A 16,555-nucleotide genomic window follows, 5' to 3' on the forward strand; every position below is an offset into this window, starting at 1 on the left:
TTCAGGTCCTGGCTCTCCCACCCCCCTAGAGTTCTTGGGAGGCCCCCATGGCCCCTCCTACACCCTTCCCAGAGTGAAGGGGCTGGTGCAGAGCAGCACACCCCACCTAGGAGGTTCCCCTTCTGTCCCCTTCACCTCAGCCTCACCCTGAGCTCAGCAGAAGTGAGCTGACCAGCCAGTAGAGGGCAGCACATGTCTGGTTTCCAAGCCTGCCACCTGGAGGACTTGGAGGGGAGGCAGCCATGGCCTTGAAGTCTAGGGCTCGGACACCAAGGGTCACAGCCATTCAAGACGCACTTGACCTGCCACCTCCTGCTCCTTCTCTTGACAAGGCCTTGACCTCAAATCTCTAGGTCTTGGCACCACAAAATTGATGCAGAGGTTCCATTTTTTGTGGGGGGGGGGGGGGCGGGCGGTTGCTCTATGCCAGATAATTGCGGGTAGAGCCCCCCACACCGGGCCCTGGGACCAAAACCCAGTTCCTCTCCTTAAAGCATCTTTCTTAGATGAGATGAGTCCTGAGTGCTGAGGACAGGAGCTCAGTCTCTCTGGCTCCACCTTCATCAGAGGGACCCTGTGTTCTGAATCTAACAAGGGTGTGTGGAGTGAGATACAAATCAGAATCAGAAAAGGGGGAGAGGGTCAGTTGTGGCCCAGCTTTCCCCCATGGGCTGCAAGATACTGTCTTAATCCTCCACCATCCTCCAGTCTCCTCCCTCCTCTTCTCTGGACTGACCTTGGTTTTGCTCCTGTTCAGTTCCCCCATTCTTCCCTGTTATCACCAACCAGCACTGAGTAAGGTCACGTACTTCATTACGATCCTTCTTTACAAAGACTCCTATTCTCCATGTCAGTGCCCTTTCCCCTGACCTTTGACCCCTACCGCATCCCACCCCTTCAACACGGTCATATCCTATGGAGTTACCTGCTGAAGCTGACAACAGATTGATTCTCATGATGGGTCCAACACCATGGTGATTCCCGAGCCCCCCCTCCCCGCCCCTGCAATCTCATCCCCAGCATGCTGAAGGCATGCACCATGCCCTCCAGAGTCAGTCAGTGGGGCCAGGACATCCTCGGTCACAGCCGGTTACACTGCTTTCCTGAAAAGCATCGGAGTCAATTTTACCACCTCGACCATTGCCTCATCCACATGGGGTCCCCTGCTTGGCTTTATAAGAATGAGAGCCATCCAGGGTCTTTTTCTGCTTTTCTTCTTTTGAGGGGACAGAGGCCACAATGCTTTTGTCGGTGGTGATTTTGTTCATTGTCTGCGTATTTTTGCAAAATTTACCCTCTCCCCATTAGAAGCTGTGCTGGCCAGCAGCGGGGGGGAGGAGCCCAAAGGAGCATGGGATTGCTGTACTCAGGTCCCATCACCCTCTACTTTCTCTCCCCCTGTTCCAGTGTTTCCTTTTGTTTCCATCTCCAAACCTGAGCAGTAAAGGATGGGGGGAAAGAGAAGTTTCTCATTGCACCAAGAAGCACTGCTTCCAGGGCTGAAGCTCTGAAAAACCTCTGCCACCTTCTCAGGCCTGGTTGCCCACAGCCCCGGAAGCAATGCTGGCAGAGGGCAAGCCTTCTACTTGCGGCTTCTGGCAGCTGCACCACAGAGGTGGAAGCCTGGAGTTGGGCTCTGAAGGCTTAAGTTCTACCCTGACTTTTCCAGTGAGGATTTGAGTAGGCTCCACGTGGAAAGGCCCACAAAGCCACTATAACCCTTCAGTTCCATAAATGGAGACGTGGGGCCAACAGAGGTAGGACCCTGCCTGCCCACTGCTGCTCCCTGGGAGGGGGCTGCCTGTGCAGACCAGGACACACAGCTTCCCAGCAGGAGAATTTCCCCTTTGATGCTAGGGTTCTCCGACCCACAGACAAGATGCCACAGTCCTCAGCTCTCTCCCCGATGCCCGCCTCCAAGAGTTGTCTCCCGGCCAGCCATGGAATCAGGACCTCTGCACAGGGCCACTGCTCTGGTCCACGAGGCCAGGCTCCCTCCTCTCTGTGCTGAGCTATGTTGGCTGGTGAGAGCAGCTCCACCCAAAGGGTCCTGGTTATGCGAGTCCTCTGTCCCTGGGAGGTGGAGGGGGCGATGCGGAGGAGCAGAGGGGCAAAGACAAGTGGGGACAACAGCAGCAGGGTCAGAAGAGGGTGGCAGCATCTCAGACCACAGCCGAGGAGGAGGTTGGGGACGCCGAGGAGGCGGCCGAAGAGGACGCCGAGGACAGACTATTCCAGAACAACCAGCGCCGCTTGGGCTGCCGCTTCAGGTGCAGATAGTCCTCCTTCTCGCGCTCCTTCCGGGCCCGCTGGTAGTGGTCTTCCTCCTTCAGGTACCAGACGGGTGGCCACCGGTGTTTCTCGAAATACTGCTGGTTTTCTGGGGCAGAACGGCAGTAGGGCTGGGTGAGGAAGACGCAGGAGGAGGGGCAGAGGGACTCCCACCCCTGCCCCGCTGCCATGGAACATGCCTCTGGTCCTCCTAGGCCCACATGCCAACCCCTGGGGACCAGAAGTGGAAGCCCTGCCTTCACTGAGCCCCCAAAGAGAGTCAGTTGCCCAGGGAGTGGAGCCGACGGTCCACACTGGGGAAAGGCATTTCCACTTGCGTCTTTCTTCAAAGGCAGAGGGAAGATCCTATCAAGGCTTGGAGAATAAAGCAGGCTGTGACAAGGGATGAGGGAGAAACGGTGAGAAGAGCTGTGGGCAAGAAGATGCTCGGCCTGGCTGGGCTGACAGCAGGTGCAGCTGGCAGAGCTGAGGTTCTGAGAGGGGAGGTACGGGGGGTAGGGGTATGCAGGAGCTCAGATGGGAGGGAAGGCTAGGCTGAGGGGTTTGGACTTCTTCTAGAAGGTGTGGGGGCTCCACGAAAGTTTGGGACCAGGGAAGTGAGGCAGTTGGAGCTGTGCTTTAGAAAGAAAATGCTAGAAGGGTGACGAGGAGAGAGCAGGAGTGGGAGACCTGGTAGAGTACTAGGGAGGAGGGTCACAGCAAAGCAGATGGTGCCCAGTGAAGACCAACTGGGGGAGGCCAGCCACACCTCTCCCTGGATCCCATGAATCCTGGACCCCTGGATTCCTGTCAGGCCCCAGGACCTGAGACATCAATTAAGCAGAGACCAAGCTGCAGGGACCCCAGAGGATGCCCAGATCTGTGTTGTCCAAGCTGTGACTTGTGCCCATTCCCAGGTTATGAAATTAATGTCATGAGTCGTGAACAGTATTAAAAACAACTGATAAATTTTTCAATATGTGTACTCGGTCACAAGGTAAAATGTAATTCTTGATAAGCTAGAGGGGTGGAATGTGGGGATGGGAGGGAGGCTCAAGAGGGAGGGGATATATGTATCATTATGGCTGATTTGCATTGTTGTTTGGCAGAAACCAATCAACATTGTAAAAATTAACAAACAAAAATGGATTTCTTATTGTGGAGTTTGATCCACAAACATCTAAAAAACACCACCTCTAGTCTGACTGTACCTGTGAAAAGCAGAAGCTCAGAGGGGCAGAGTGAATTGCCCACAGTCTCTGGCAGGCTGGGGCTGGGGGGCCGCCCTCCACACCAGCACTTTTTCCAGGACCCCTCCGCTGGGCTGGGTGCATGTTTGCAGGCTACTCCCCACCCACAGGGGCCTTTGGCAGCCTCTGGGCGCCCTGGGGTCAGGTCAGAGGCTTGGACCCAAGGAGAGGGAGGCGACAAATGCCGCTGGGGATGCTCACCTGGGGACATGGCCTTCATGTCTCGGGGGAACTTGCGACACACATTGTTGTAGTTGGTGCAGATGTGGTGAAGACACCAGTCAGCCAACTGGTACGCACAGTGGAACTGGGAACAGACAGGAGCATGTCTGTGCTGGGACCCCTGGGCCAAGGTCTGCACACAGATGTCTACTTTTGCCTTCAGAGCCAGAGCTTTGGCGCAGGTGGCCAAAGGCCCTGAGTCACAAAGAACCCACCTCGAGAGGCAAGGCCACACAAAACCACGATGGAATGACATGGGTTTGCTCCTTGGCACCATCACCACCACCTCACCCGTGACCTGCCCCCAGCAGCCCCAGAAACCCACAGTCCTATGAGGTGGCCTCCTACTGGGTCTGCCCTCCTCAGATCTGACCCCTTGTCCTCCATGCTGGACAAGAGCAGCCTGCACTAAGGTGCTGACAACCGGGCTTAGAGAGCTGACCACCCAGGCATATCTGCATTATTTTAACTTCAGAAACTAATCTTTACAATGTTTGGCACCCTGACGGCTGGTAGGGGAGATTTTGCTTGCCTGTTCTAGGTGGCTCAGACAGTAAAGAATCTGCCCGCAGTGCAGGACACCTGGGTTCAGTCCCTGGGTCAGCAGGATCCCCTTGAGGAGGAAATGGCAACCCACTTCAGTATTCTTGCCTGGAGAATCCCAGAGACAGAGGAGCCCGGCAGGCTAAAGTGCACGGGGTCGCAGAGAGCCAGACATGACTGAGCAACTGACACTGTCACTTGGGAAAATGGAGGAGGAAGTTCATCTTAGATGGAGAGTCCCCAGTGTGCCTTAAATGACTCCAGCCGGCAGCAACCACGTCTATACAGGGCTCTGGTTTCCCTCCCCGGCCCAACGGTTGCCTGAAGTCTCTGTCCCTTCCTGCCACAGCCAGCCTCTTCTCTTGGCATGTTGGGGTGAATCCTCTGGCCTGCAGGATAAGATGGGTCTGCCCACTGGGGGAACCAAGTCTGTCAATGGGTTTCCTTCCTACCCACCACCTCCCAAACCCTCCCCATTTGCTGCCAACAGGCAGAGCCCAGAGCTGAGAATGTTGCAGAGATTCCTTCCCTGTCATCCTACCTGAGCCAGTTCCAGGAACACAAGGACGTCCCCGTCGATGTCCACCATCATCTGGGTTGCTTCCATCAGCCCAGTCACTGTGTACTGCTCTGTGACACACACACAGCCAGGAACGGGCTGAAGAACCACAGGAGTGGACAGGCACTTCTTTATCCCCTCCCCGGCCCCAGCAGGGGCCCACAGCAGGGCAAAGAGAGGTCCGGGGCAAGTCCCAACAGGCCAGGAAAGGCCATAGGAGATTTAAGTCTGCTCCTACCAGTGAGGAAACCAGGATTGGAGCAAGACTTTCCCACTGGAGATGAGGTGGGAAGTGAAGGCGGAGACTAGAATAACCTATGAAGCTTTTTAAGCTACACATGTTGCAGCAAGGAGTTATACAGGTGGGGTGAAAGCCCCCACCCCTGAGAATCAGCCATTGATACTGATGGGAGAGGGTATTAAATCTCAAATTTGCTGAGAACTATAGATTAGAACTAAGGATTAAATCAAGTTGTTCATTTTAATTTAAATTTTGTAACAAATTGTGTACTAACCTTGCATTTCATGTTAAGACCTTTCTAGGGAAGAAGTAAACACTTTGAGTTCTGAATTTTAACTGTGTCAGTATAAACTGATAAAGTATTTTATCTTTAAAAGTAATATGTCTCAGCTGAGTCCATGGGAAAAGACCTAGAAACAACAGCCATCCCAATAGCAAAAGCATTGCTAATGCAAATACTGTAGCCTTGAAATCCCATTTCCAACTACAGGAAGCCAAGACTTCTTAGAGAAATGGCTGATACGGGTATGGGGCAGGAAATGTACACAATGAACCTGGCACATCTTGTCATTCCAGAGCATCGAAAGCTCCTCTAGAGACTCTGCAGCCAACTTGAGAAGACTTCTACAGGTTAAAGGAACAGCAGAGTATCTGAGTTTCCATAAAGCTAATTGCAATTATTTAAAACCGATAGCTGGAATCAAGATTGCCGGGAGAAACATCAGTAACCTCAGATATGCAGAGGGCACCATCTTTATGGCAGAAAGCGAAGAACTAAAGAACCTCTTGATGAAAGTGAAAGAGGAGAGTGAAAAAGTTGGCTTAAAACTCAACATTCAGAAAACTAAGATCATGGCATCCGGTCCCATCACTTCATGGCAAATAGATGGGGAAACAATGGAAATACTGAGAGACTTTATTTTGGGGGGCTCCAAAATCACTGCAGATGGTGACTGATGCCGTGAAATTAAAAGATGTTTGCTCCTTGAAAGAAAAGCTATGACCAACGTAGACAGCATATTAAAAAGCAGAGACATTACTCTACCAACAAAAGTCCATCTAGTCAAAGCTATGGTTTTTCCAGTAGTCATGTATGGATGTGAGAGTTGGACTATAAAGAAGGCTGAGTGCTAAAGAATTGATGCTTTTCAATTGTGGTGTTGGAGAAGACTCTTGAGAGTCCCCTGGACTGCAAGGAGATCCAACCAGTCAATCTTAAAGGAAATCAGTCCTGAATATTCATTGGAAGGACAGATGCTGAATCTGAGACTCCAATACTTTGGCCACCTGATGTGAAGAACCGACTCATTTGAAAAGATCCTGATGCTGGGAAAGATTGAAGGCAGGAGAAGGGGACGACAGAGGACAAGATGGGTGGATGACATCACTGACGTGATGGACATGAGTTTGAGTAGGCTTCAGAAGTTGGTGATGGACAGGGATGCCTGGCATGCTGCAGTCCATAGGGTCACAAAGAGTTGAACACGACTGAGCAACTGACCTGAACTAAAAACCAATAGAGTATGTTCAAGTCCAAAAATTCATAATCACATGTAATATTAATAACAAAAAATCAACTGGTCACTCTCAAAGATGATAGCAAACAAATGTGTGTCTTGAAAACTGGTAAACAGGGACTTCCCTGATGGTCCAGTGGCCAAAACTCTACACTTCCAATGCAGGGGACCAGGTTCAACCCCTGGAAAGGGAGCTAGATCCCACATGCTGCAACTAAAGATCCTTCATGCCAGCACTAAGACTCCACTGCAGCCAAATAACTACATAAATATAAGAGAAAAGAAAAACAACTGGTGAATTAAAATACCACATATTCACCTGCCTTTCCTACATGAACTATTCTACTGGGAAATCAAACCATAGGTGAGGGAAAGTTTCCCTCCTTTTGAAAGTATTCTAACAGATTAAAAAAAAAAAAAGACCGAACTAGAATATTACCATTTCACAACACTTAATAAATGAATGGATCCAGGCAATAAAATTCAAAGGCTGCTAACACCACAAAAAGCGAGAAAAGCAGATGATCTATGTTTCTTGATGAAAAGCAGAAACAGCCTACAAAATGTAGTCTCACCAAAAGAAGACTGGATCTAATCTAGCCTCTAGACCTGAAGGCCAGTTGATAAGACAGAAACATGGTGGACTACAGAAAGGCGATCAGTAAAAAAATCTAGGTTCCCTGGATCAGAGGGTTTTTCCAACATATCCCAAGGGAAAGTTCTGTTTTTGTTTTTAACAGACAAGGAACTTACAGATTAAAAAAACCTTTAAAGATATATAAAAAATAAAATCATGCTATAGTGTTTCAGGATGCACACTTGGATGATATAACTATGAAGAAGAGTAAGGAAGAGCAGTTATAAAATCTTAGAGCAATAGGCAGAATGGTTACTTCGGGGTGGGGAGGGCCTATGGTTGAGAGGGACAGACTAGGGGCTCTGGTGTGGCGAGCAAGGGCCACTCGGTTTGTAATAATTTATCAAGATGAACACATATTACATGTTTTTGTGCAATATTTAACATTTTAAAAATTAAGCTTAAATTAATAACTTCATAGTAAGCTTATATCACAAAACATGTCACTTATTATACAACACTTGGCATTTTCCACTGTTCCTTGGCAAGGTACATAGAAACATATTTTTTAAATGTGTTTTTTAGCGATTATGAAGCATTTCCCAGGAAAGGCCATTCAAGGTTATTTTCTATAAGCCTTTCCATGCAGCAGTGAGAGGTAACATTATTAATGGCTACCTTGCAAAAGCCATCCACGTGTGCTTAACCAGTGTGCCTGTTTGACTTGTTTCTGATTGCTTGCTATGATGAAACAAAGTTAAAGAAACACCTGAATACATTTTTTTTTCATTTGGGCCATTTCTTTGTAGCAAGTCTTTAAAAAGTTATTTAGTCTAAGAGTTTGGACTGTTTTCTGTGTTCTGGGAACGCTGCACCACTTTTTCAAATTGTTACAGCTGTGATCTTATTTATTTTTTATTTATTTATTGGTCACACCACTCAGCATGCAGGATCTTAGTTCCCTGACCAGGGATCGAACCCATACCCCCTGCAGTGGAAGTGCAGCCTTAACCACCAGACCACCAGGGAATTCTGCAGTTGAAATCTTTAGAAGCCTCTTACTCCCTGCCCTAAAGCCCTCAGTGTCCCCTGGCCTGCCTCTGCAGGCTCAGCTCTTAATATTTGATTCTGGTCAATCATTTCCACCTCTTCCAGGGACCAAGCACCACCTTTCAACTCATTTCTCATCATAGGATTGCTGCTTCCCTCATAGCCAAGTCCCAGTCTTGATCATCTGCCGAGGGCCACAGCAGCTCTAACACCAGGTCCTTCCCTGAACCTCAGCTCAGTATCTGAGGCTTTGCTCTCTGCCGCCGACCCACCCAAGGACATTAACCTGGACATCAATGCCAGTACAGGTACCAACACCAACATCAATGGAACGCACATGCTGACTCCAGCTCAGGAGCGCCACCTGTCGGCGGGCACCACGGGCTCCACATGACTTCTCATCTGCACTGCACCATCTCTCCTCCTGCCCTGGCACCCCAAGCGCTGCTCCTTGGTCTCCCTCCTGCCCCAGTCCCTGCTCCACCCAAGCCTCTGGGGTTGGTCCATCCTGAAACCTGAGCTCTAGCTCGCAGGATCTTCCAGGAATCAAAGAATTAGGAGTGACCAACAATTAGGTCAATGTTTACTGTGTTTCTAGAAGAAGAAAGAGAAAGGGAAGGTGGAAGAGAAGAAGGAAATGAGAAAGGGGAAGAAAAACGAAAGGAAGAAGGAGGAGATGCAAGGGTAGGAAAGAGGAACGGTGTTCTGTTCTTTTTGACTTCTTAAGCTTGCCTGAGTGTGGCCAAGCTGAGAACCTCGAGCCCTGGCATCTACTGGTGCCCACTTGCTGCACCACAATAACCTCTAGAGAGACCTATAAGGTGAGCCCACCAAGCATCCCTCTCACACATTTCCTTACATCCACGTCCTCACCACAACCCCAATACGCACCGACGTATCTCACGCTATGTAAACGTATCCCCTTGGTGCTGGCGGCCTGTCCCCTAGGAGGAGACAGGTGAGAGAAGAAATCACGACTCCCAGGGGGTCTCCTGACTCCTCCTCCTCCCTGGAGGCCCCTCCCCTGGGCTTAGCTACCTGTGAGGGCGACCAAGTGTGGCAGGCAGAGGCGGTTGGCCAGGATGATGAGTTTCATGTCGTCCAGGTCAGGGCTGGAGGTGAACATGCCAGTGTACAGGTACTCCAGCACAGGCCCGCATGCAGCTCTTGCTTGTGTAAGGAAATACCACCTGCGGGTGGGAAGGAATGGAGCAGGCTGCAGCAAGGTCCAGCTTTAGGGAAAGAGCAGCAGTTCTGAAGAACTCAGAAGGCCCTGGCCTGGACAGCTGGTCTCCCATAGACAGGCTGCCACCCCTCTGCGGTCCCTGGACCTGCTCAGAACACCTCCTTCCCCAAAGGCTAATCTCCCACACCAACAGCCTGCAATGAACCCATCTGCTGAGCACCTGTGAGCAGGGCTCCAACAGCTTTTAAAAGGACCTGGACTCGCGTTAGCATCTTTCTGGTTTGGAGGAAGCATAAAGGAGTCCTTCTGGTCACCTGCACCTGGCCCCACTCTATCCTTCGGGGAGCAGTGCAAGTGGGATGTGGATGAATGGAGCAAACACCAGCTGGTCTCTCTGGGCTGCTCGAAGCTACAGCTCTGGGCCTCTGGGATCTCTCCAGAGCGGGACCAACACAAAAACTGCTTTCTCATCAGCCGCCAGCCTCTCCAGGCTGCACTGGGAATTGGCTGGAACTTTACAGCTGCTTCTGTGACTCTGGAGAGTTCCCATCTCACACGTTGCACATCTCAACCCACTCATGCTTCAGGGAGCAGAGACAACTCAAATCTCGAACTCTCTGCTTCACCTCCCAGAAGGACTCCCTTTCCAGTGTGTGCTAAGTCGCTTAAGTCATGTCCGACTCTGTGCGACCCTATGGACTGTAGCCCGCCAGGCTCCTCTGTCCTTGGGATTCTCCAGGTAAGAATACTGGAAAGGGGTGCCCTTCCCTCCTCCAAAGGATCTTCCTGACTCAGAAACCTTAGGAAATGCCTTCTCTGGGTTATAGGATGCTATGCTCTAACATTCTTTGTTCAGCTTTTCAGTGCTTGCTGAGCACTGACTAAGGGACCAGAGCTGAGAAGGGTACTCAGCAGAAATAAAAGACCTCATCCGCATACTCAAGGGAAACCTCAGATCAGCTGGAGACACTTGGTGTGGACCCTTGGAACTTTAAGTAGATTCACAAAGGAGGACACTGTTAACTCCAAGGCTGAGGGATGGACAGTCAGTGTCACAGTTCAGAGAAGGGTAGAAAGGAGGTCAGACTTGAACCCCAGTCTTGATTTGGCTAGAACTCCCACTGACTCCTGATGTTTCCTCTAAGTAATTTTCTACCCACTGACTCCCACCCTACACCTTGACTATAAACCCCACTTGATCATGCTCAATTAAGAATAAAAACCAGTTCTATACTGAGGTCTCTTTTCCCCTATTGCAATAGTTTCTGAATAAAAATCTGTTCTTACTGCTTTAAGAAAAAAGTTTTTTCTCAACTATAGAGCTAGGATGTGACCATAATTGCCCATCTTGGTATACTGCAAAGTCCTTGGCTATAGGAGCCATCTCATAAACTTCTCTTGGGCCCATCACTTGGTGGTTTGTACAGAGTCAAGGCTGAAGGAAGTACCATAAAGTGACAGATGCCTCAGATGGAAAGGGAGTAAGCCTCTCTCCCTCCCAGCTGTTTCCATCCTAGCCTTACCTCCCTGGTGGAACTCTCCACAAGTGACCCCCCCAAATATGGCAGCCATCCAGTCACAGCTAGAAATCAACAGGGGCTTGTGGGCACTGATGGTGCCATCATCCAGGATGAAGGTCACATCTGTTGGGTGAGAGAAGATGCATCACGTGAGGATGGGGTGAAAGAATATGGGACAACCAGCCCCACGGGTCAACACTGCTCCCAGATGACTGCTTCCTCCTGAAGCCACAGTCTGTGAGCACTACATGACCACAATCTAAAGCTGGAGGCTCTAGGTTTCAGGAGCAGAGCCATGATATCTCCAGGACATCAGGTGGCTGAGATGACTCAGAATGCTATTTGGACCAACCCAGATTCTGCAGAAGGCTCCTGGAGGGAAGTCCCCTGCCTTTGGGACCCCAGCTCCTAAAGCCTTTTTCATACGTGAGAAGGTGCCTTTGGCCAAGCACTCCTTAACCCGTTTTGTCCGGTGGACATGGAAGGCCTTGGTGATCTCCTGGTTCATGAAGGCCTCGTTGTTGAGGATGTTGGCCACCATCATGCACAGATTAAAGACCTCAAGCAGCTCAGCGATGTGGGCGATGTGCATGAGGTCTCGCTCGTTCTCGTCCAGCTCCCCTGTGTACAGGTACTTGAGAACAGCCCGGAACGGCCCTGGCTGGATGGAGTTGTCCATTTTCACCACCACCATCAGCCGGGATTTATAAGTCAGTGGGTCTTCTGTCATCTCTTCCTGGATGCTCACAAAAGCTCGGCTCCAGGAAGACAGCACTCGACCCCGCCCAGGCAGGTACCCTGTCCCATTGCCCCGTAAGATCCCGTCGCTGGTGGATGCCTGGAGCCCAGCGTGCCCAGAGCCCCCACCCTCCTCCACACTCTCACACACGTCAAAGCTGGCTGCCCGGAGCAGGAAGTCCCGGCCATGGTGGTGGTGGTGATGGTGGTGGTGTTGATCAGGGTGACCCCGGTGGTCCTCTGAGCGGGGACCCCCTGACCCGGAGGGTCCCCCCAGCTCCCCCTCACTCAGGTCCATGAGGAACCGGTCGTAGAACTTGGAGGAGGATGTGGAGAGGTAGATATTGTGCGCGGAGATGCGCACCCGCTCCCGAAGCACAAGGATGACGTCTGCACACAGCAGGTCCTCCAGGAGGTGGGCAGGGCACTCCTCGCTGCTGGAGGGGGGGTCGGACACCACAATGAGCGGGGGCGGTGGCTTGGGGGGCAGGAAAGGCGCCTGCAGCAGGGGCTGCTGCACATTGCGGAGGTGGGACTTTCAGAACTGCAGGTGCCAGCGGGAGATAAGCGCTGCCCGGATGGCGTTGTCGAACACATCCTTGATACCGAACTGCGCCACCACGCTCGTCTCGTAGTAGGGGATACCCATCTCTTTGGCCACCTCTTGGCCCTTCTCCAGGGGAAGGATCTCATTGGGCTTGATGGCCTGGCACGTTCAAGAAGGGAAGCCAAATTCATGTCGGTGGCGGAGGAGTTGGGGGCAGGGAGATGCATTCCCCCGATCCTGTGTGTTTTTCACCTGACTGGGGGCATCCCTGCTGAGGATCTGGGTCTAAGCCCCGTTCCTGCCCTGCTCATTTCCACTCCCTTTCTCCTCTGTTTGGCCAGATCCCTTCTTCTTCCAGGAAGCCCTCCATTGTCTATGGGAGGCCTGGGTGATCTCCCCGGCTCAAAGTAATGGGAGGGCTGACTACCTCTCTGGCAATTAGCATGCTGGTTTTTAACATATTCACCTATCCAGTTCATCTCCCAGCAAGATTATAAGCTCCTTTCATACAAAGATTACCTCTCCTTCTCCTTCTCTCCTCATGATGCTTAGCTCAGTATTATCCACTCAATGTGTAATGGATGGATGGATGAAAGAATGATCATTCTTACTGGCTCCCTATGTGAGTCTGCTTCAAATGGAGAGAGAGAAGTGAGGCTCTGTGCATTCTCTCAGGGCTGAGCAGGGAGTTGAGAGACACACAACTTCCCCCACTTCCTCTTCCCCTTCCTCATCTGCCACCTTTCCCTCCCTAGGCACCCTCTCTAGGCAAGGTCTCCTGGCCCTATTGACAGCATCCAGGTCAGCGTAACGCAGGTCCAGTTGGCAGCCCACCAAGATGACAGGTGCTCGGGGACAAAGGGCTTGATTTCTGGGAACCACATGGTCTTGAAATGGTGGAGGGAGTTGGGGTTGGCAATGGAGAAGCACAGAACCACCACATCAGATCTGGGGTGGGAGAGAGTGAGGTTATAGGCAGAAAAAGCTAGTGATAGGTTCCCTGCTGCTGGAACAAGGGAGAGCACATACCCAATGGCACCCCTACACTGCAGTCCCACAACTGTCATATGGATCAGCTCACGTGATCTTCCCCAAAACATTTAATCATAGCACTTCCTATTTCTGTACCCCCAAGTTAGCACTTGAGAGCTTTCAAAGATTCTTGGGTTGACCTCACAGCTCTCTTGAGATTTAGACATGACCGCTTTTACCATCTCATCTGAGAAAACTCATCTCAGAACAGCCTTCCTAATTGCTCAAAGTCCCAGCGTTACTGGTTAACAGGGGAGATCTGAAACCAGGCCTTCCTCAAAGTCCCAGTGTTACTGGTTAACAGGGGAGAACTGAAACCAGGCCGCCCGACTGCAAAGCCGGCTCCCTGCCCACCCAGGCTGCCTTCCCGTCAAGGGTCTCCCAGGGCTGTTTTCTCCACTCCTTCCTCCCAGTTTCACAGAGTGAAACTCCTTCCACTCAGTTTCACAGAGTGTCCTCATACCTCGGGGAAAAACCCCATCCACTTGGCTCCCTGAGGCAGCGGGGGTCTTCCCTACCTCCCATAAGCAAAGCGCCGGTCTTTGTGGTGGTCTCCGAAGGTATCCCAGAGGCGGAGAGACACGCTCACATCGTCCACCACGTCTCGGGAACGTTCCAGCAACTGGAAGGGGTGGGGGAAGGGGGTGGGACAGGGAGAGGGGAGGGAAGCAAAGGCAATGGTTCCTGGGGGTCCTGCATGCCGAGTCGGGGTGGGGTCAGCTCACTCCTGGGTCCCACAGCATGGGGGCTGGAGGGACAACTAGTGTCTCCCTCTGTGTGTCCTAGAACACCTGAGTCCCCTAACAAGAGCTGGCCAGGACAGAAGAGACTCCAGAGGGCAGACAGTCACGGGAGTGATGCGATCTCCCAAGGAGCCCATCCTTGTTCCCAGCTGTACCTGCCAATCAGATGTTTCCCAGCCTTGGGTCTTCTGGTATCATTAGCCAGCAGTTTCTTTTCTTCTGGCAGCTCTCATCTCTCCAAAGCACCACCCCTTTCCCAGCTCCAGGGCTTCCCATTACTGGGGGCTATGTTACACAAGATGCCCCAGGCTTCTGCTCAGACAAACACAAAGGGCTGGGGACCCCTCCCCTGGGGTGGGCTCTCCTCAGGCCTCTCCCAGGGATCTGTGCTCTTCAGCTGCCTCTACTCAAACTTTAAAGGGCTTCCGTGAACTCAGCATAGGGCCCCTCTGGAGAGATCCCATAGACTTACAAACGTAAGAGAGGCCATAGACTTACAAACTTACCTCTTGGCATACCCGATACTGGTCAATGGCCCAAACCGTGGGCACGTGGGTGGCAAGCAGCTGGTACTGGGTGAGGGTGGCATTGCAGGCCCGGGCACAGATAAGCCTGGTCTTGCCCACAGCGTTGTCCCCCACCACCACGCACTTGATGGTCTCTACGTTTGGCCTTTCATAATCCATGTCAGAATCCATTAATTGGGACCTGAGGGAGAGAAGAGAAGCAGTCAAGACAACTTCGCACACCAGCCCCTGAGGGCCAGGGCCAGCAGCTCTTCTCTGCCGGGGCTGCCCCCTCTCTGAGCATTTGAGCAGAGAGGAGGACAAGGGAGTGGGTAGCTTTCCGGGCCCAGGCTCCACAGGGGCCCGAGGAGACGGGAGTCCCTTCAGGCTGAGAGGCACAGCTCCACTGGGTGAATCTCTGGTCTTCCTCCTGTTGTCTCCATCCTCCAGCAGCAGGGCTTCTGGTTGGGGAATGCCAGAGAGAGATCCCAAGGCGGAGTCTGCTCGGGGGCTGGTCCCCACGCTCCTGGGAAGAGAGGTGTCTGCCTAGGAAGCCCATTTATCATCTGCTCTCCTCCTCCAGCTTTGTCTTAATTTTATTTCCTCTTCAGGTCCCACTCCAGCTCATAGCTACACCCCTTCCCCACAGTATATGGTGATGTATTTTACAACTTAGAAAAATTCTGTATCCCTAAAACACGTAGTGTTTCTTTTGTGGAAAAAATATTTATGAGTGAGATTGTATGATATTGTGGCAGGAGGTTGGGTGGAGGACAGTAGAGAAGTACCAGTGAGTATAAATTTCATATTTTGTACCCAGCACATAGCTCAACAATTAGATATTGTTCAATTAAAAAAGAAAGAAAGAAATCACCTAGACCTGCATTCTGGTTTCATCTCTATTAGTAAAGAGCTACATGCACTCAGAGAGGCAGGTTTCCTCTCAGATTCCTCCTCTGTGAAGTAAAGGTTTCTACATTATGATCTTGAGTTTTTTTCCTACCTCCTGCTTCCTGATTTTAAATGTAGTATGTCCTGTAAATGGGTGATTGCAGAAATCCTCTGGTTCTGGGGAGTCTGAAGAACAGAGTGTCACCTAAACATCAGTGTGTCATGGCTGGGAGATTCCTATACTGATGCCCCAATATGTTTTTGGCCAGATACTAAAGCAGCCTAACTTCAGCCATGAAGTACAAACATTGCAGATATTTCAAACACTGCAATGCCTCTGTGATGCACAATGCCCCATGTCATTTCTCCTGCTTATTGGGAATGCCTCATCATTGTTGTATAAATATGCATACCCTGTTGCATTCCCCATTTATTTCTAGTTCTCATCCCTATGATTTACAGCCATTAGGACTTGGGGAAAAGAGGAATGAGAAGGAAAATATATTATTCTTAGCTTGTGAGGTTTACTAAAAGATGCTTACTCCTTGGAAGGAAAGTTATGACCAACCTAGACAGTGGTTTAAAAAGCAGAGACATTACTTTGCCAACAAAGGTCCGTCTAGTCAAGGCTATGGTTATTCCAGTGGTCATGTATGGATGTGAGAGTTGGACTATAAAGAAAGCTGAGCGCCGAAGAATTGATGCTTTGAACTGTGGTGTTGGAGAAGACTCTTGAGAGTCCCATGGATTGCAAGGGGATCCAACCAGTCCATCCTAAAGGAGATCAATCCTGGGTGTTCATTGGAAGGACTGATATTGAAGCTGAAACTCCAATACTTTGGCCACCTCATGCGAAGAACTGACTCATCTGAAAAGACCCTGATGCTTGGAAAGATTGAGGGCAGGAGGAGAAGGGGACAACAGAGGATGAGATGGTTGGATGGCATCACCGACTCAATGGACATGGGTTTGGGTGGACTCTGGGAGTTGGTGATGGACAGGGAGGCCTGGCGTGCTGAAGTTCATGGGGTCACAAAGAGTCAGACACAACTGAGCGACTGAACCAAACTGAACTGAACTGTGAGGTTTACAGAGGGAGAAGCCAGGCTTGTTAATATTCTGTTCAGGCACTGCTGTGTTATGGGAGACGTTCCCAATCTCT

General features: G+C 50.9%; 1 protein-coding gene across 1 annotated transcript; it reads right to left on the reverse strand.

Annotated features, from left to right (window-relative positions):
• Positions 1–796: 796 nt before the first annotated feature.
• LOC113889331 (rho-related BTB domain-containing protein 2-like) lies at positions 797–14,709 on the reverse strand. The gene is given in 12 exon segments (XM_027536025.1): positions 797–2,380; positions 3,723–3,828; positions 4,828–4,916; positions 9,269–9,380; positions 9,382–9,420; positions 10,940–10,972; positions 10,974–11,059; positions 11,363–12,380; positions 12,981–13,084; positions 13,087–13,169; positions 13,772–13,875; positions 14,503–14,709. Coding segments are annotated over 12 exon segments (2,184 nt in total). The 5' UTR covers positions 14,695–14,709; the 3' UTR covers positions 797–2,162.
• Positions 14,710–16,555: the final 1,846 nt, after the last annotated feature.

Source organism: Bos indicus x Bos taurus, unplaced genomic scaffold, assembly GCF_003369695.1.
Source record: "Bos indicus x Bos taurus breed Angus x Brahman F1 hybrid unplaced genomic scaffold, Bos_hybrid_MaternalHap_v2.0 tig00011770_arrow_arrow_obj, whole genome shotgun sequence".
In the NCBI taxonomy this organism is placed as follows: Eukaryota; Metazoa; Chordata; class Mammalia; order Artiodactyla; family Bovidae; genus Bos; species Bos indicus x Bos taurus.